General features: G+C 35.5%; 1 protein-coding gene across 5 annotated transcripts in view; it reads left to right on the top strand.

Moving 5' to 3' along the window:
• The first annotated feature begins 743 nt into the window (after positions 1 to 743).
• NOX4 (NADPH oxidase 4) overlaps positions 744 to 21780 on the top strand; it is a 170725-nt gene continuing 149688 nt past the window's right edge. For 2 of the 5 annotated variants that reach the window (XM_001105331.5, XM_001105410.5), the window contains exons 1-2: positions 744 to 1340; positions 1974 to 2069. In XM_001105331.5, the coding sequence (XP_001105331.1) occupies positions 1284 to 1340; positions 1974 to 2069 (153 nt within the window). In that variant the 5' untranslated portion in view covers positions 744 to 1283. Of the gene's footprint in view, positions 1341 to 1742; positions 1921 to 1973; positions 2070 to 21780 lie in introns of those variants that run through there. The other 3 variants (XM_002799737.4, XM_077964902.1, XM_015115392.3) reach the window with 3 other exon arrangements.

Below are 21780 nucleotides of genomic sequence, written 5' to 3'. Positions count from 1 at the left end.
TGGACTGCAATCAATCGGTTCATTAAATTAATTGGAATAAGTATATTGCATATAGTGAGAGTAGTATTATTTTTTGAAATTTTAGTTTTAATTACATCCTATGGCCTATCTTGTAAGTTTTTTTTTTTTTTTTTTAAGAGTTTAAAAGCCATTTGATTAGGCAACTAGTAGTAAACTTTTTCTGTCTCTCATTAGTTGTTAAATTTGGAAAAGTTTTTGGTTTAACAAACCTTTACTGGATATCTATTTTGCATTGGATATTTTTCTACATGAATGACATTTTTTTTTTCTCTCTCTTTTCTAATACTGATTTGTTGCAGTGTCGTATAGGTACCTGGGTCACCTCCACACCCTTCTCACTCTTCACTGGGCCTCTGGTACAAGATTGAGAGGATTCCTATTACTTACTGAACAGACTGAGTAGTAAAACAAAAAGATTCCAGAATACAGTGAATCTAAGTTCCCCTAGAGCCCCTAAGAATTACATCAGCTTTAACCATTAATTCCCTGGGTTCTTCTTATTCAGTAATGTCTTAAAACCTTTTTATCAGTATGGGATGGGCGGGCAAGGGGATAAAGAAACTGGTGGCTAGTGGGAAGCCTTAGGTAAGTGCTATCGGAGGGCCTTTAGTTTGGGAGTGGGATAATTTGCTGAGGAAGGGTGGGAGAAATGTGAGCTAGTGCATAAAAGACTGTTTCCGGATCAAATTTCGTTACCAAGGCTCTTTGAGATGAACTCTTTTGGGGGAAAACAACCAGTCCAAAAGAGCTGGATGTGTATGTGTGTGTGTGCGTGTGTATACGACGGGGCGGCGAGGGTCCCCACTTTTAGTATAAGTAGCATTGTTCACATGTTTGCCAGTATTTTGGAGCCTGGCAGGCCGGGCTAGAGGCTGCGGGGGACGCCTCCAAGTTCCCACCCGGGACATCCTGAACAGCAGCAGCCACAACAACAGGCTCGCCCGTAGACAAAGGGGCCGGCGCGGCGGAGCAGACTGGTGCAGCCTGGCCCTCGCGCTCGGAGCGCTGGGCGTCGGGGCAGCGGAGTGGGCAGAGCTGACCCGGTGCGGGTCGGAGTCAGGGCACCCGGAAAACCCGGCTCTGGGTAGCAGACCCCGCCCGGGCTGGCTCGGCGCCGGGTCTTCGGGCTTCCCCTCAGTCTTTGACCCTCGGTCCTCGCTCAGAGGCCCCGCAGGCCGTGCAACTGTAACCGCTGCCCCGGCCGCCGCCCGCTCCTTCTCGGGGTCGGCGGGCACAGAGCGCAGCGCGGCGGGGCCGGCGGCATGGCTGTGTCCTGGAGGAGCTGGCTAGCCAACGAAGGGGTTAAACACCTCTGCCTGGTAGGATGGCGGGCTAGGCTCTCCGTGCGTTTTCTCTGTCCTGCAGCGATTTTGATTCATTCTCTGAGCGTGCACGGGTGGGAAGCTGGAAGTGGAAGTTTTGCCTTAATTCGAACATTCTCCACTAACAAAACTTTATGCTGGAGATAACAATGAACACTCCCCCACCTCGCGCCTGTCCCCAAAATGCATGAGAATTTTTCTGCACATTGATGAGAGAGGAGATGTGGAGGAAGAGAGAAGAGGTCATTTTCAGTGAACACAGCTTTTCCTTTACCCTTTAAACATTTTTGCTCCCTTTGTTCTTTTCCCAGATTACTTCTGTTCGCTTGGGGTATGGTGATGTCATTAATTTCTTAATCTCATTTTGTATGGCAGGGGATAGCTGTAAATCATTTAGGAGACCTATTTGCAACCCAAATGCTTAGTCTCAGGTGAAAGGGCCGGGTAAAGTCAGATTTGTTTTCCTCTGAGTGGTTTTCAGCTTGCTGGTTCATTGAAAATGCTTACTGCAGTTACTGGTTTAGGTTCCATTGAAAGCACCGTGGCCAAGAATTTACCTGTGGTTTCTATTCATCAGGTAATAATTATTTTCAATTTTTGTTTTCTGTCTCTCATGTCTGATTGGTTTAGCTTATCTGGCTGTCGATGAATGTCCTACTTTTCTGGAAAACCTTCTTGCTGTATAACCAAGGGCCAGAGTATCACTACCTCCACCAGATGCTGGGGGTAAGTAAGTTGAACTTGGATGATCTGGTGGAATGGGTTTAACATTGGCAGACTTTGCTGCAGGTTTGGTCAGTTCCATTCGTTAAAGAAATGTGCACTCTTCACTTTAGAAACATTTGTTGTTCTCTAAAGTGGTCACATTTTCTTGATTTATCATTTACGCTTGTACAAGTTAGAAAGACTGACTCTCTCAAGAACCAAAGGTTCACTTCTGCTGAAGTGAAACGAATGAACCTGCCAGACCAGGTTATTGGTGCCTTAAAAAAAATTGCTACTTATTGCCAGCTGCTAAGTATCCTGAAGGATCTGATTCACTAGAAGGACCAACCAGTGACAAGCTTTTAATTTACCCTTATCAGTGCTTTTAGCCTGCTCATGAGCTTATCCAGAGGATTTCTGCACTGTTTGCTTTTACTGACAACTCTCACAAAGTGTGGGTCTAATGGGGTTATTCATTTCTGGGCAGTTCTCAGTACTTGTTTTGGGTTAGTGGCTGATGATATTCCAGAATTCTAGTATAATATGAGAAAGATACTGGGCAAAACATTTTTTCTGATTTATTTTATGTTAATATTTTTCTTTCTCTCTTTTCTATGATGTTTCTGATATTATTCTTCCATTCCATCTCCTTCTTATTTGACTGCTTAACAGAAGATAGTGTCACTGAAGGCATATTGCTTTGTACAAGGAGATTGCATTTTTTGTTTGTTTGTTTGTTTTGAGACAGAGTCTTGCTGCAGTGCCCAGGCTGGAGTGCAATGTAGTGATCTCGGCTCACTGCAACCTCCATTTGTCTGGTTCAAGCAATTCTCCTGCCTCAGCCTTCTGAGTAGCTGGGACTACAGGCACGTACCAGCATGCCTGGCTAATTTTTGTATTTTTAGTAGAGATGAGGTTTCACCTTGTTGGTCAGGCTGCTCTAGAACTCCTGACCTCAAGTGATCCGCCTGCCTCAGCCTCCCAAAGTGCTGGAATTACAGGCGTGAGTCACCAAGCTCAGTTGAGATTGCATTTTCTAAGCAACAAGCAAAAAGTGTAAAACACTGCAAAAACTTAAGGAACCTGAAAAAATAGATTTCGCATTTTGGGGTCGGGGGAGAATAAAAAACACATTCTGCTTTTTTTTTTTTTTTTCATGGTTTCATGACTACTTAAAATTAAGATGAGTTCAGACAAATTCAGTGGAACCAGCTCTCCGTTCTGTGCTTTACATGGACGGATCTTATTTATCTGTAATTCTCAGTACCCAGACTAGTGATTGGCACATATTAAGCCTGCAACAAGTTGCAGTTGAATTAATTAATTAATATTTATACAACAAAGTAATATCATAATCTGTTGATCACATACTTTATAAAGTTTAACTTCTAGGTTTTAAGCCAATGGGTTGGAAAAAAATAGTCTGTAAAGCTAAACCTATTTTATTGGTAACTCTTCAATTTGAATGTTTATTTCTTTCATCCACCCAATCCAGGAACTGTCTTGAAACCTATACTTTTCAGATTGGCACCCAGAGAGTAAAACCTAACTTTGCCCCTCAAGTTGCTTTACAATATAATGGAAAAACCAACAAGTAAATAATTGTAATTCAATAAACAAGTGAAGGTTTCTTCTAATAAACACATGACGTTTGATAACTTTTTAGTTTTGTTTTCTAGTATTTCCCCCTTAGGTGTAAGTTAATGAATAGGACGTTTTTCAGTGGAAGTTTTATCACATCTATTACATAACTTGATGAACAACTTGGAGAAAAGTCTTTAGATATACAATAGTAAAATTTGCTCTGGGTCATGAGGTATTTGTATTAATGTAAAATCTAAGAATTGGAAATTTATTGTAATAACCTAGAAAGCCATAACTGATCTTTGGATTTTAGCTCTGTGACATAGTATAAACTAAAATAACATCTTATTTTTTAAAAAAATAATTGTTTTGGAAACCAACACTTTAATTTTTATGAACTTACTGTATAACAGAATTTCAAATTTATTTTGGTGATAAGTCAGATATGATTAAGATCACATATGCACAGAAACATAAACCAACAAATTTGGAGAACATTTAAAACTGTGTTTCACCTCTCTATCCCACTTCACTGCTTCTGCTTCAATAATAGACAGGCTAATGAGCTTCAAGGACTGCTGGCACATAGGGCTTGATAAATACTGATCAAGGGAATGAAGAAAAAAATGATTAAAGGACCAAATAGAAGACTAGGAGCAAAAAGGATAAGAAACAGATTCAATAAAGGAGAGGTTGTTATAAGTTAGTTTTCATGAACACACAAGAATAATTATAGTGAACTGATATTTGAGCTATCTAGTAAGTATTCTTCATTTTACCAAGAATCACTGTGGAAAGCAATGGTCTTTCTACATGCTGAGAGATGAAATATGACCTATAAACTTTTCAGTAATTACCTGTTATGAACTTTCTAGTCATTAATTTATCTAAGCTATTTTGGAATAGGTATTTTCAGTCTGTATATTACTTTTAATTGGAAAAGAAACTCCTACAGTTTTATAATTTATGAAATAGTGTTTAATTTTGTGTCCTAGGCTTATCTTTTCTAATCTTATAATGACTCTTGTATTATTTCATAGAGTAACAATTTGCAGGCACTTTTCAAATTGCAAAGAAATGTAGTATAACGAAGAGATAGAATTAGTTTTTAAAGAAATATTGCTGACTCTCATGTCTTACATTTTTAATAACTATATATTATGAACTTAGCATCTTAGGGTGGTGCATCTTAGAACTTTTCAAACACTTAGTCCCGCTGCTATAGACGTGTGGGATTCCTGAAGAGAGTCTAGGTATAAGTCTCTTTTAGGTGGATTTTAGGTTTGTAAAAATCATGATGTTATCTCTGGAAATGTATTTCATTGTACCATTTAAAATGCAAATAGAAATAATACTTTCATTGCTGAACATTTTGGTAATAGCATTGACTATAAAGCTGCTATCATTCATCTGTGCAAAGTAAGGTAATAACAAAGTTGTACTAGTATTATAGGCAGGAAGGACCCACAGAATGTGGTCCATTTATTGGAAGACACAGACAATGAGAAGCAGTTAATTCTTGGTAACTGCTTGAAAATCTCTATTTTTTTTAAGAATGACTTTTTATTCAAATGTTTATTTATACCTGTGATATGCCAGGAATTTTACAAATGTTTTGTTTAAGCTAGGAAACTGTTCTCTCTGTTTTACTTATGAGGAAACATGGGCTGAGGAAGCTGTATGACTCACTCAAATCCCTTTGAATGGTCAGTGTAGGACCTAGGATTTGAATACATCCCTGTCTGGCATCTGCTTTTTCGTCATACTACATAGCTTTTCTGAACAACTTCACTGGCCCATCTCAGATACTTATACCACTGGTTAGTATTAATTTTTACCGGTGCTGGCCAACAGAAATATTCAGCAAGTCATATATATGTAATTTAAAGTTTTCCAGTAGCACATTAAAAAAGAAAAAAGAAACCAGTGACATTGATTTTAATAATATGTAGCCAACTAACCAGGCAGTAAAACAGACATCGGGACATGGGTAGTCCTCTTGCTCCTCCTCTATTAAGCAAGAATTGTCAACAGATGTGAAGTTGTGGAACTACAAAAATCATTGGTTTGGGAGGCCATGGTGGGAGCATTGCTTGAAGCCAGGGGTTTGAGACTAGTCAGAACAACAAAGTGAGACCCCATCTTTACAAAAAAATACACACACACACACACACACACACACACACACACACACACACACACATTAGCTGGGCGTGGCACATGCATGTAATTGCAGCTACTTGGAAGGCTGAGGCAGGAGGATTGCTTGAGCCCAGGAGTTTTGAGGCTGCAGTGAGCTACAATTGGGTCACGGTACTCCAGCGGGGGTGACACAGCTAGACCCTTCCTCTAAAATAAATAAATAAGTAAATATTATTGGTATAGAAGTATAAAAATCTCCCTGGCTTCTGTCTCATCTTCTGACTTTTCTGGAGGTGAAAACCTTTGAGAATGAAGATGAAAGTATTTACTTCTCAGAACTAGAATATCCACTTTTATTTCAGGGTTACTATTCTCAGAATAAAATTAAAGACTAAAAAAATACATATGAATTGACAGAAAAAATAAGATCTTAATTGCTGGAAGATAAAATAACACTGAGATTAATATGTTTTATTGTGGCTTCTCATCATGATTATCTTTTCCCAGACTGGTCTGATCCAGACTGGAGGCAACATGGTCACGGCTGGTTTATGCCTGAATTAATGTGCTAGTCAGACTGTGCACTTCCTAGGAGATGTTTAATTGTGACATGTCATGAGTTTCGGAATCTTAAAATTAGCTAAGAGGAAAAAAAAATCTATTGAGAGAAGCCAAAATGAGCACCCAAACAAGCAAACAAACAAACCAAACAATAGCCTGTTCCACTGCCCCATAGTAATCTTTTAAATAAGGGTACATAAGGGATGTCATTGATTGCTTAAGATTAAATCTATTTTTATTTATTTATTTTCAAGGAATGGAAAATGTAGTTGCTTGCACTTCATAGAAAGTAGTAACAGGTTGTGTTCAACTCTCAGAAATGTAGTTTTCTTTTTTTTTTTTGGAAATGCTGTGGCAGTTTAACTCAAAACATCATTTATAGGAGCTCCTGAATTCATGTTTACCTGTTTTGAGTTGCATTTTTTACATTTTAATAATTAAAGCATATCATGTAATTCTCATAAACATTTTAACTTGAAAGAAGAATGATTTTATGATATTAGATTCAATGTGTCCTAGTTTTATATATATATATATATATATTCAACGTCTTAGTTATGTATACATATATTTTTTCCCTCCAAACTATTCAATTTCAAACTAGTTATTTGCATAGTGTCATGATGAGATTTTAATTTTAATTTTGCTTTTATTCACAAATATTGTTTTAGTTCTGCTGCATGATCATGAAGCTTTTTTTTTTTTTAAAAAAAAAAAAGAAAACAACTTTTATTGGAATACCTATGCTCTCTGGAAGAAAGTTATGAGCATTCAGATTCTTTCTTTTTATTATTATTATTTTTTTCTTATACTTTAAGTTCTAGGGTACATGTGCACAAGGTGCAGGTTTGTTACATATGTATACATGTGCATTCAGATTCTTTCTAATGAAACACTGGGATTATCTTTCTTTAGTCAATCATTATCCATTAGAAACATTAACTAATTTACCCTTTCAAGAGTCCTAGAAGTTATATCATAACATTTTACAGAGACAGAAATCTGATGTCATGTGTATTTCTTAAGGTCAGAGGCTGGAGTCTCTGGACAAATGGACCTAGGACTTTAAGTCAACGTTGGTTTCACAGCTGGCCTGAGCAGCTTTAATTCTGCTGATAATTAATATACGGTCCCTGTTACTTTCAGAAAAGATTTGGTCATTAATTCCTAATTATACAGACCATAAAAGTAACTAGTTAGAGTTGCTCAGGCACACGTTATGGTAACAATTCAGGGGACATGTTTAGATGAGTGTTATTTTGCTTGTTTTTATTCTTCACATTCTGCTATTTAAAAACAATTTTCTCCTTGTTTATTGGCAGAGGAAATGGGTTATATTTCTTTGATGAAATTATATTCTTTATCTATTTACAATAGACACTGATTCATAGAATTTTAGACTTGGAAGGGAACCTTGATATCTTTACTTAGATTACTTTTCATTTTCCAAAATGGAAAAATGAGATTGAAGTGATTTGTTCACTATCACCTACTGAATTAGTGACTTGTTCACTAGTCTATTATTCTCCTTAGTCCAATATTAGCCTTCTATAATGAACAGCTGTATGAACACACACAAGAACATTTTAAACCCCACACTGTATGGACTACTTGCTTTACGTTTTAGGTGAAATGATCCTTCAAAATGTCTAGCAATTTAAGAAGCTAGGGAAAATGATAGATTTACTCTCAAAATAAAATATATTTTTAGTATTATAGTTGTTTGAGACTTGTCGATAAATTGTGAAGGAATTATGAGACATTTTTATTTAACTTTTTTCTGATTTCACAATATTTATCAGAATTCTAAGGCTCAATATTTAACCTCGTTGTGATATATAGCTAAATGCCAACTGCATAATTCTCCTTTATCAATATCATCCCAAACAGCATAGAATTGGAAGTTAGAATGAATCTAAAAGATAGTCAAATCTTTATTTTTTAATAAATGATATGAATAATATCAATAACATTGAGATCAGTGATAACTGGCTAATACTAGATATTAGTCTAAGAGCTTTGCACTGATTAATTTACTTAATTCTCTCAGTCATAGTATGGAGGGCATGTTTTCAAGTTTTTGTTTTGTAGATGAGAAATTGAGTTAGAGGGATTTTTTTTTTTTTTTTTTTTGAGACGGAGTCTCGCTTTGTCGCCCAGGCTGCACAGTGGCCCCGTCTCGGCTCACTGCAAGCTCCGCCTCCCGGGTTCACGCCATTCTCCTGCCTCAGCCTCCCGAGTAGCTGGGACTACAGGCTCCCGCCACCATTCCTGGCTAATTTTTTTGTATGTTTAGTAGAGACGGAGTTTCACCCTGTTGGCCAGGATGGTCTCGATCTGCTGACCTTTTGATCCGCCCATCTCGGCCTGGATTACAGGCATCAGTCACCGCGCCTGGCCGAGTTAGAGGGGTTCTATAACTTGCTAGTGAGGGACAGAGGCAAGACTCTAGCCCAAAGATCCTGGTTCCGGAACTTGTATTCTTGTTTCATAAAATTTTAACTGATAAATGCAAATTGTATTTTTTGTGTACCACATGATATTTTGAAATATGTGTATACTGTGAAATGGCTAAGTCGAGCTAATTACCATGTATATTACCTTACATGCTTACCTTTTTTTGTGATAAAAGCACAAAATCTACTGTCTTAGCAATTTTCAAGAATATATTGTTATAAACTATAGTTACCCTGTTGTACAATAGATCTCTTGAACTTATTCTTCCTGTCTATCTGAAATTTTGTATCCTTTGAATAACAGCTACCCAACCCCCTCCCATCCCCACCAGTTCCTGGTAACTACCATTCTACTCTCTACTTCTGTAAATTCAGTTACATTCTTTCTTAGATTCCACATATAAGTAACATTATGTGGTATTTGTCTTTCTGTGCCTGACTTATTTTACTTGATGTCCTTCAGGTTCATTCATGTTGTCACAAATGACAGGATTTCCTTCTTTTTTTGTAAAGCTGAGTCATATCCCATTATGTATATATACCATGTTTTCCTTTTCCATTTATCTGTTGACGAAATTTGTATTCTGAGCCACTTGTGCTCTGTTGTCTCTTTGCAACATTAATATTAGGTTGAATCATATAGAATTGCCATTTTGGTAGATCAAAAACAAATATCAGCCATTGTATATGGCTCAACCTAGTAGCAACTGTTACCATTTATTGACTATATATCATGTCTCAGACACAGTTCTTGGCCCCTTACTTTTATAATCTCATTTAATCCTTATATTTAATTGAATCCTTGTAACAACTGTAGAAGATAGGAATTATTGCTTTTTACAGAATTGAGAAGCTTAGATTAGGAACTATTTGCTTTTTACAGAATTGAGAAACTGAGATTCTGAGTGGTTCGGTAACTTTCTGAGTAGTTAGGTTACATAGCTGACTAGTAGATAAGCCTAGGTTGAACCCACACCTGTCTGAAACTGAAGACCATGCTCTCAATCACTCTACTTTCCAGGTGAGGTTCTGAAACAGGTAGTATTAGAACCTGGAATTCTCTACTCTTATCTAAGGTCCTTATACATTTTGCCATGGTGGCACTGAATGTACTGTTTGTGTTTCCCTCTGTTTGCATGTTAGTGTGTTTTTGTATCTGCTAAGAAGCATTTGATCAGAAGTAAATGTAAGCATATATGCATTATTCTTATATATGCAGTGGACTTGTATAACTTATATTTGAGGTGGACTTGTATAACTAATACCTACTCTGTTAGTTTGCTAGGGCTGCCATAACAAACTACCACAGACTGGGTGGTTTAAAGGAAAGAAATTTCTTCATAGTTCTATAAGCTAGAAGTCCAAGATGAAGGTGTCAGCAGGGTTGGTTTCTTCTGAGGGCCTCTCTCCTTGGCTTATGGAGGGCTCTCTTCTTCCAATGTTTTTTCATGGCCTTCCTTCTAGGTATCTGTCTTAATCTCTTCTTATGAGGGTACCAGTCATACTGGATTAGGGCCCATCCCAATGAACTCATTTAACCTTAATTACCCCTTTAAAGATTGTGTCCAAATATAGTCACATTGTGAGGTAAATTCAACTTGGTACATCTACCAACTTTGTCAGTCTTCCTCTGGAAGCTAAGCATGCATTTTGAGAAGTTAATTTGAAGTTAATGTAGTTTTTTTTTTTTTTCTCCTTAATTGTAGAAGCCCAGCTGGGCACTAGCATTCCAGAATGACATAGCACAAGGGTCCTTCCCAGGACCTTTTAGGAAGGTGTTGCAATGCTCCTCCTTAGAGGTTTGTCGAGCTTTATTCTTAGCCCCACCCTACAACTATTTTAAACATGCTCTTACACAACCCTTTATTCCCTCCATGACCTCGAAGAAGAAAATCAGGTGAATTAGCACCTCTGAGGAGTAGCATCAATATTTTATATTGATTTGTTAGATTTTGACATCAAGAGTATGAATTCAGGGAACTGACTCCCAGAAAAGGATGTAGTGAATATTGAGGAACTACTTTACCTTGCACACCACTGAGGCCAATAATAGCAGCAGTTGTCGTAGCCCTAGTCCTAGTCATAGTTGTGTATACTTCCTTCTGGGCAACACTCAGCCTGGAGGGAGAGGAGCCTGTAGAACTGTGGACTGTTCTAGTCCATTTACCCGCTTTGATGGATGAATTTCATAGAGTTAAATGCTTTCTTTATGGACTCAGTGCAAAGCTGAATGTGGATTGTAGGTCCTCTAACTCCTGGTCGATGTTTCTTCATGTCCATCATGCTAAGCATTGTGTTTATCATAAAACTGATTTTAAAATTGCCTAGGTAATTCTGGAGAGAAAAATAATAATTATTATTATTTTTTTATTATTATACTTTAAGTTCTAGGGTACATGTGCATAACGTGCAGGTTTGTTACATAAGTATACTTGTGCCATGTTGCTGTGCTGCACCCATCAACTTGTCAGCACCCATCAACTTGTCATTTACATCAGGTATAACTCCCAATAATTTCTTACAGAAAAGGTTATGGGCTTTGGAGCTATATGGATATGAGTTTGAATTGTGGTTAAGCATTTCTCTCCATTTGTGATTTTGACATACTATTCTCTCAGCCTAGGTGTAAACCCTACTCATAAAATAGGGCTTAAGCCCTACTATTAGTTTAGATGGCAGGATAGCATGAGAAAATACAGGTGAAGTGCTTAGCACTTGGTACATAGGCATTCAGCAAATTGGTAACTATTACTATAAATATTAAATAATGGTAACTAGTATTAATAGCATCAATACAATGAATAGGACCAAATGGTAATATTGTATATTGTGTGTGTGGGGTGTGTGTGTGTGTGTGTGTGTGTGTGTGTATGTTAAAAAGAATTCAGAAACATAAAGATGGAAGGGATTTGCTAAGCATACAGATGCTGAGCAAATGAGATGACATCTAGGACAGAGATTTACCCTTTGATCTATTATTTCACTGCTCACAAGGGTGCTTAATAAATGGATGTTTGATGATGAGGTTGTATGTTTGCTGGTCAGTAGGAACATGTTACCTTCAGTCCTTTGGTTGACTTTTGGCTGCCTCCCTGATCCTCTGGAGAGAGGAAGGCTATTTGCTGCAATTTGTTATTGGCACAAAGTTTGTGGCAATTTGGCTATGATTGTTGGGTGGAATTTTAGTTTGAGGTGGAACACATTTCATTCAACAAAACATTATTTAATAGTTTTTATTAAGCTTCACTGAATCTTGGAATTTTCAACAGATAAATAAGATAAATTAACTATCTCAGATTACTGTAAATGTTAAAGAAAATTAAAATACATAATAATAATAGCTAAAGCTAGCTTCCATTGCAATCTTTTCATGGGCCTAACATTGTGCCAAGTTCCTGTTATGTTCTTTGCTATAGTCTCCACTATCCTACAAGGTAGGTTCTATTCATAAGAGGAAGCTGAAGAACAGAATTTGTAAGCAATTTGCTTATTGATTATAGGTACCTAACATGAATCTATTATATACTAGGAGCTCTAAAAGTGTCAGTCGTCTTCTTTCCTCCCTCTGCTCTCATCCTTCACAGCCTCATAGCATAATTCACCTTGCTGTTTTATACGTCAGGAAAACATGGTGGAAATATTCTATTCACCTCAGAATATTGTGCTGAGCATTATGACTTAACAGATAAGAAAGTAGTTTGAAGAATTACGTTTCACAGATGTGAAAGATTGTTGTTATGTAGTGTTTCTGTCTCCTATCATTTCACAAAGCTTTTAAGGCTGCAGTCATGGTGCCATAACATTGCTCCCCTGGACATCATTAAGGAAAGTTTGAAGAAAGGAATGAGACGTTTGTCTTCATGACAAAAAAAAAAAAAAAAAAAAAAAAAAAAGGCAGTCAACCCTTAGCATGCAATATGCTTTACCTTTGCAGTGTGACTGTTGAAGTAGGATCATAACAGTCTGTGACATATTGTAATTAATAGTAAAACAAGTATATACAGTTGACTCTTTAACAGCAAAGATTTGAACTGCTCAGGTCCAGTTACATGCAGATTGTTTTCAACCAAATGTGGATTTGTAGGATGTGAAACCCAAACATACTAAGGACCAACTTTTCCTGGAGGCCAATTCCACGGGGCCCACTGGGGCACTTGAATAGGCACAGAATTTGGTATATGCGGGGATCCTGGAACCAATCCCCCGCATATACCAATGGACGACTGAAAGAGCAAATTACATAAGTAGAGAGTGAGTCTGTGTGATTCCTAGAATTACATCCTATTGCAACTTATTGATATAATAAAACTCAAGCAATGTGATAAAAAAATGTCTAGTGAAAAGTAGTTTACTTTCAGTTCTGACAATGAGACTAAAGGAAAAGTAAATAAAGGAAAAGAAGGACTTCGTTCAATCAGTAGAGATTGTGTTCATCTTTAGAAATTGGAAAGTTGAATTTGGCAATGGCTCTCATCTCTAAATGGAAACTATCAAAGGTTTTCATGGATATGGGAATCCATGAAAGGATTGTTCAAGGTCTCCCCACCCATATCAAGACTTTCAGAGGTCTGATATATTTTAAGGGAAGAAGACATGAGTGACATAACCAAAGTATAATTTTATATAGCTGAGAGTTTTTTTCTAATGGAGACATTTTAACAATAGGGTATAATTAAGAAACAATTATATGGAATGCCTTTCTGACTATATCTCTTTTCTTTATGATTGAATTTTCAAATTGCAAATAATCTCATTAACATGATCATAGAAAGCTCAGGTCCGGTGGGAGGTTCTGGAGTGGTAGTGATCCAAACAAGTTTCTTTTATCCCCATGCTATCCTATACTTTTGATTCTCTATGTAAGCTTCCTTTTCTTCCAATATGCCTTCCTTTATATGCTTTTCCTTTAGCATCTTATCCCGAATAAAATCCCTGCTACTCCACCTTATATGAAAGCATGGATTTCCAGGAGGATGAAGATCTTATAAGGTGAGAAAGTTGTAGAACAAGAAAATAACCACCTATTGAGAATACTTAGGAGATAGGGTGATGAGAGTACTTTTATTTCTCACTGATTTTCCTTGGCCACATTTCATTTTTTTTTTAAGACGAAACAAAACAGGATTTCATTATGTTGCCCAGACTGGAGTGCAGTGGCTATTTACAGGCATGATCATAGTGTACTACAGCCTTAAACTCCTTGGCACAAGTGATTATTCCCTGGGGTTGGAGATTGACTTGGACTGTGTGAAACCCATCACTGAACTAACTGTTTTACTATTTTGATTTTGTACATTTTTAGAAAATATTAGAGTGAAAGAATGAGTCAAATGTAAATCTTGGAAGAGTTTAGTTTATGGGCTGAGAATGGATCTATAAGGTTTCTTTAACTTTGATCTACTTGAGGAAAATTGGCCTTAGACTTGTACTGGGTTTAAATCTTGAGTGTGTCATGTTTGAAGAAAATACATTTTGTGCAATACACAAATTTTAGGTATATGAAAGTTAATTTGTTAAAGTCCTTTATGACCATCATTCTGATTCTTGTTAAAATCAAGTGTCTGCTATCACCTTTTCCTGAGCACGTAGTGTCTATCAGCTCGAATATCAACTATGGTAGTATCTGTGAAAAGTCGAGAATATCAATGGGAGTGGCATGATATCATGAAAAGAACATAGATTTTGTGGTAAATTGATTTAAGTTGAAATCTCAACTTCAACTCTTAACAAATATAACTGTAAGTGATTTATTAAAACTTTGAAAGCCTCAGTTTTCCCAGTTTTCAATGGAGATTTATATTATTAATTGAGCCACATGAAAATTTCAATATAGAAACATTTTGACTTACAAAAATGACAATTTAGGTTAACCTGCGTTTAGTTTAACATAGTTTGATCTAATATATCACTTACAAGATTTTTTGGGGGGCGGGGGGCGGAAAGTGGCAGGGAAAGAAAAGAAAAGATTAACCAAGGTGAGGAAGAAATGAGTGTAAAGCCCTCAGTAAGTGTTAATTCCCTTCATCCCATTGGCAGGTTATAGTAGACAAATTTATGACAATGCTAAGACTTATTTATTTCAGAAAACATCTTTGGAGTTAAGAATGTTTTGAAGTTGAAATTTGTTTATAAACATTTATTAATGATTATAAAATGATTATAAAAATTTCCAACAGCTGAAAGAAAATACCTTCTAGTTTAGAGCAAAGCATGCATTTTGAAGTGATATGAAAAAATATTTTGCCAATGACAGTATATATTATTTTCTTAGTTAGAATTTCAAAAATATTTAAGCTCATGGTTAATTGCTTTCCAGTTGGCTGTGGTTTCCACATTTTAGCTCCCCAATTCTTGGCCTTTTTAAAACCTTCTTTCAAGCAGCTCATAAATTGAGACACACATGAAAAGGACCCATTTTATAGGACAGTAACAGTGAATTATTTCCATAAAAACAAAAAAAATTGAAGACTTTTTAATACCAAGTACAGGATGTTTCAAATTAAACATATACCTCAATTCATAACACACTATCCTCATGGTTCTGTGCAAGGCTCCCTTTTACTTTCTTCATCATTCATTCATTTATTAATGTACCCATTTAATCATTCTCCATTATCCAATCCCACTCTCCCAGGGTTCCCCAGTCCCCAAGCCACAGACAGGGACTGGTTCCTGGCCTGTTAGGAACCGGGCCACACAGCAGGAGGTGAGCAGCTGGCAGGCAAGCAAAGCTTCATCTATATTTACAGCGGCTCCCCATTGCTTGTATTACCACCTGAGCTCCACCTGCTGTCAGATCAGCTGCGGCATTAGATTCTCTTAGGAGCGTGAACCTTATTGTGAACTGCATAGGAGGGATCTAGGTTGCAAGCTCCTTATGAAAATCTAATGCCTGATGATTTGTCATTATCTCCCATCACCCCCCAGATAGGACCAATTAGTTTCAGGCAAACAAGGTCAGGGGTCTCACTGATTTTACATTGTGGTGAGTTGTATAATTATTTCATTATATATTGCAATGTAATAATAATAGAAATGAAGTACACAATAAATGTAATGCACTTGAATCATCTTGAAATCACCACTGCCCCCTCCACCAATCTGTGGAAAAATTGTCTTCCCTAAAACCAATCCCTGGTGCCAAAACATTTGGGGACCACTGCATTCTCCTCCTTGCAATAGCAGTCTTTCCAATGTGCTTGATGTTTATCCTTTTGTGGGTGTTTTATGTATATATATCTTATAATTCACAAAAATGGCATTAGATCATAGGACTTATTTAATTTCCTAATTTTTCTCATCTGGTATTATATTTTTGAAGTCTATTTATGTGGCTGTGTGCTTCTTTTGTTTCTTGCTTCCAACTGCTACATGGTATTCCATAGTTTACATCTACCACTTTTTATATATCCATTCTTCCAGGCACATAAACTCAGATTACCTCTAATTTCCTGCTGTTTCAAATAGCATCATCATTAATATAAAGGATACTGTTGTAATATAAATATTATATGGTAGTTTGTTGGTTTTGCCTGCTAGATTTTCTTTAAAAAAGGAGCACAAATATGTTGTTCATTTTGCTAAAAAATATTTTTTTTAGTTACTTGTTATAGCAGTTGAATTTAGTCAGATTAGGATAAATATGAAAATAATATCAACATATGGAATGAGTTTACAAATATTAAGATATTTGATTGTAATAACTAGTTTTCAGCAAGAAAACTAAAGTATATTGTGTGACCTAAGGAATGAATGTAGTATTTTAAGTATGATTTAACTTCTATATATCTTTCTTATCAACTGCACATAATAGTAACCATTTAAACAACAAAATGCTATATCTATATATATAATATATAAATAAAAAATATAATGAAAATATATAAGAATAAAAAATATAAGAGAGAACATTAAAAGCATAGGTGCAAATAGTGGAATGGATTTTCTTAAAAAATAGGTAAATAAAAATGTAGAAAACAACTCACCCTAACTGCCTGAATGGCAAAGTACAGTATAGTAGATAGCTTGTACCAACCCTAATGAGCAATCATAGGTTAGGAAGGTTGTGAGATGGAATATGAGTGGAGATGTTTTGTTTTGTACCTAGCAGGATATTAGGGTTTTTTAAATTAAAATTTTAATACGTGTTAAAATATTTTTTCCAAAATTGTTTGCTAAATGTCTTAACAGCACACAAGAAAAGCAAGCCATAAGAAATATAGTATAGAAATATGGTATCACCAGGGAACCAGAGGTTAGAAAATATTTAATGTGTGGGGTTAATTAGTAGTGTTAAAGGGCCAGAAATGTTTGTCCCTTATGCGTCCCAGTGCCTCAATATTTCTTCCCTACATTACCTGGAACCCCTCTTATTTCTTAGATTGCTATACTATAATATCAATTATTATAATTTCGTCTCTTCCCGTTTCCTATTCTATTCTGTCCTGTCCTGTCCCATCCTGTTCCATCTCATCCTAACCTATTCTGTTGAATCCTGCACTTTACATTAGTATATCCTCATTTATCAAAAGTCTAAAGAAAATGGATCAGCAACTTAATACCCTTCTTCTGAAGGATTCCATCCTAAGCCATTAAATATTTTCAAGGTAATTTTTAAAAGTTTATCATCCATTTTCCAATAAGAAAATAAATGCAAACCATTAGGGAAAAATGAAAAATGCACAAAAGTAGAAATGGAAAATTTTTAAATATTATCAATATTTGAGGACAATATTATTCTTCAAATTGTATTTTTAAGACTTGTCCACTTTATTTTCTTACAAAAAATAATTTTTCTTATAACTGTTTTATATTTACTAGTTGTTTTCCTATTTATTATAGAAAATAGAGGAAAAGAAAAAAATGTTATGTATATCATCACTCACACATAACCACCATTAACATTTTGGTGCATTTCCTCAGTACAATTTTTTTATTTTTTTATGTAGCAGTGTGATCATTCAGAATCAACAGTTTTGTTTCCTACTGTAAAATGTAGCATAAATATCACATTAGATTTATCTCTGTTATCACAATCTTGTTAATAATATTTTATTTATTTTTAATATTTCACTGAATAAATGGAACACAAACATGCCCATATTTCTGGAAATGTAACTGACTTCTGTTATTTTACTGACCTAGAAACTGCAATGAAAAACATGATTGTGCAGAATACCCCCTCTGTTTTCATATGTCCTTTGGATATGTTATTAGATTTTCAAAGTATATTAACCCATTTAATTTTTTTATTGTGAATTTGTACTGGTTATTTATCCATTTAATTCTTGGTACTTAATTATTAAAATATATTAAATTTCCAAAGAAATACCTGATTCTGTATATTAAACACTGATGATACAATAGAAAAAAAAATAGAAACTTCCCTCTACATCTTAGAAATAACCACCTGAATCTCTTTCATTTATGTTTATGCCTATATATCAATGCCTGTATATGTAGATACACATATATACATGTGCATATTATTAATTCAGTAATCTGGATGGATATTACTATCTCATTTCTATTATGTGAGGCTAACTTATTTTATCTTTAACCACTTCATAGTGCACCATAATGCCAAAATGTACACCATAATTTATTTTGCATTTCTCAATTGTTGGACAACTTTAATTTCTTTTTTTTTTTTTTTGGATATTGCAAATCATAGGGCAGTGAATATCCTTGTGGAAATTTACTTGTACAATTAGAAAAGTGTTTCTGTATGTCATTTTACTTTTTAAAGAAATTTCAAGATGTGATGTAGTGGTCTCACTCAATATTAGTTTTTTAGAGAAAAAAGATTAAATTTGAATTGCATTTCCTTTGTCTTTGTAAAAATGTGGCACTGATATTGTAAAATTTTTATTTGTAACATTTGGAAACTATGCAATGATTGTCGATTGGAGAAAAGGGGACTACAAATATATCATCTTACATTTCATTTAATTTATTAGGTTGGTGCAAAAGGAATTGTGGTTTTTGCCATGGAAAGTAAAAACTGCAATTGATTTCGCACCAAACTAAACATTATTTTCCCAACAACTGAACTAATGTGGTTCACTGCATGTTGGCCAGTTAAACTCTGTGAAGGGTTTGTCAGAAGAATCTAATGCTTTAACATGCATATATCAGGAAATGTAGGAAAATAGTCTGCACAAAATTATCCATTCATTTAGTCCATCTTAACTGAGTACCTACTGTGTTAGGCATTTTGGCTCTTTCTTTGCATCCAGAGTTCTTTCTCTTTGAATTGATAGCTTATTTTGGAGGCAGTGTTTTATTTTTTTCCCCAAGGAAAGACTGGATGAGTCGACTTCATTCAAAAGTTGAAAGTAATAGTTAAAAGACATGCCGATTTAGCTAAGATTGCTAGTATTTTGAGGACAGAGATAGAATTTAAAAACAATTGTACAGATTCAATTAATAAGAGTTAATAAGAAACAGGATTGAGTTCAGGAGGATCAAAATAGACAATATGTTTAAGTAGGCTATGCTTAGCAGACATGAGAAAAAAATCTTTATATTGAATATCCTGTATTCACGATATGAGTTTTAATATATATCATTATGGATAGTCTGATTAAAATTCTAATCAATGAGGAAGTATCATTGCTATGTGTGTTTTCTCTCAATTTGTTTTTGTTTGTTCAGGCCACCAGTATATCTGTTTTGGCTTCTAATTTTCAGAGGAATGTTGAAAAATTAAACATGGTTTAAAGATAAAGAGTAATGAGACAACATTTTGGAATGATTGTTTTTGATGAGATGTAGCTGAGAGGTAACTAAACACTCAGTAATTGTGATCAGATGTGCTGGACCCATGATGTAGGAGACACAAAGCCTGTTTCAGCTATCTAGTCAACCATGCTCTGCAAAACACTTTCGACTTCTCCATGCCTTCTCCTGTGCACAGATAATTTCTGTAGAGGGAGGAAAATGTAAGAATGATATAAAATCAAATGCTCTGTAACTTTTGAAACCTTGTTGTTGAGCCTTAGAAAGGTGTATAGAATAAGGGATGGGCATAAATATTGATAGGAATTTAATAGATAAACTAAAAAAATTTCCACTTCAATAATGTTTTTCAGCCAACAAGGTCAAACCATTTTCACTTGGTCCATTTCTATAAGGAAAAGCGAAGGCAGTGTTTACTATTGTATAAATTCTTCAACTCTAGGTTCTGGAGACAAGTGTCCTTGGTAGAGGTCACAGGTATTAATTGTGATTAAAATTTCATAATCTTTTTCACCTGGTGAACTGTTCACTAGACAATATTGTCTTTAGGAACCCCTGGCTGTGTTCATATGCAATTCTGAATCCCATTTATGTTGAACTTTAACTTTGCCAGACAGACACAGAGTCTAGAAGTAAATGTTTTCTGCCCTCTGTACTTTTGGCACAGGAAAGACAAGGTAGACAAAACTGGGACAAAAATATCATGTTATAATATTCCTTCCTTCTCTTTCTGTAATAGCTATGAGTCCTTCTGACTTGTAATAGCTTTTCTAGGGAAAAACCACATTCCCACTGAAAATGGAAGAATGTCATTTTTAGAAAGGGTAGATAAAAATGATGACATATAACAGAAAAGATTTGAGTTAAGCATAAGGAAATCTGGATATAAAGTCAGGATGAACGATATATTTTTGGTAGCCATTTTAGTTTTATGAAAAAAAAAATTACACAATTTTTTTTTCTTTAGAATTGATAGCTTCTTTTGGGCACAGTATTAAGGGAAAAAAAGAAAAGCAGATTATAGATGAGAAGATAGGTCAACTTGAGTCAAAAATTACATCATAGTTAAAAGTCTCCAGGGAAGCTAGTTGACAGAAATGAGCTGGGATCATTTGGAATGAGTTATAGTTTATTATGGCATTAAGGTACATACATGAGCTTTTGGTTAAACCCCAGGAGCACTGAATTGGTAGTTTATTTTCAGAAATTTTTTAAAAGAAATGATTGCTTCAGTTATTGTTAATCATTTTCTAGTTACTCACGACATGTTTTTTTATCATTCTTTTCATATGTAACCTTATCAAAATAACCTTATCAAAATAGGTAATAAAGGCCAGATGCAGTGGCTCATGCCTGTAAACCCAGCACTTAGGGAGGCCAAGGTGGGCAGATCACTTGAGGCCAGGAATTCAAGACCAGCCTCAACAACTGGTGAAACCCTGTTTCTGCTAAAAATACAAGAAATTAGCAGGGTGTGGTGCTATGCACCTGTAATCCAAATTGCTCAGGGGGCTGAGGCAGAAGAATAGCTTGAACCTAGGAGGCAGAGGTTGCAGTGAGCCAAGATTGCGCCATTGCACTCCACTCTGGGTGACAGAGTCTGTCTCAAAAAGCCAAACAAACAAAAACAATCAAAAAAGGTAGGTAATCAGCTTTTTAACCAGTCCTTCACTGAAATGTCATTTTTTATTCTTAAGTGCAGTCTTTTTCCCATGGAATGCCTACTATATTCAAAATTTATATCTCCATTATAATTTATTAATGATATTAACCAAACATTTAAATTAGGACTACAGTTTTGACTTATATGCATAGGAAAAATATTTTTTTCTGATCTTCTGCCACAGATCTTTTGATTACTATATAGACAATAAAAATATGCTTGCCGTAGCCTTGGAAAATTGTATAGCCTACTTTATGTGGTTTCTCTTTTTGTTCATGTATCTGTCTCATGACTATTTTTGTTGACTTTCATTGCTCAGAACATATTTTCCCCAAAGAGTACTTATTAGAAACAATTTTATTTATTAACAATCGTGCATTTTTGAGATCCTCAAAGGTAAGAGGCAGTTTGGGCTTTGCCAGTTTCCTGTGCAGCCACTTGCTAGCTTTATGTGGGAGACAAGGAGATAAATACGTAAACTGTTACAATAGAAAGAATTAAGTGCTCTAGGAGAGATATGGTGAAATGCAAAAAGGAAACACTGAGACAGATGCTCCAGATTTGTCTAAATGTATGTGAAAGGGAA

Source organism: Macaca mulatta, chromosome 14 (assembly GCF_049350105.2).
Source record: "Macaca mulatta isolate MMU2019108-1 chromosome 14, T2T-MMU8v2.0, whole genome shotgun sequence".
NCBI lineage: Eukaryota > Metazoa > Chordata > Mammalia > Primates > Cercopithecidae > Macaca > Macaca mulatta.
This window is presented reverse-complemented; position numbering and strand designations above follow the sequence as displayed.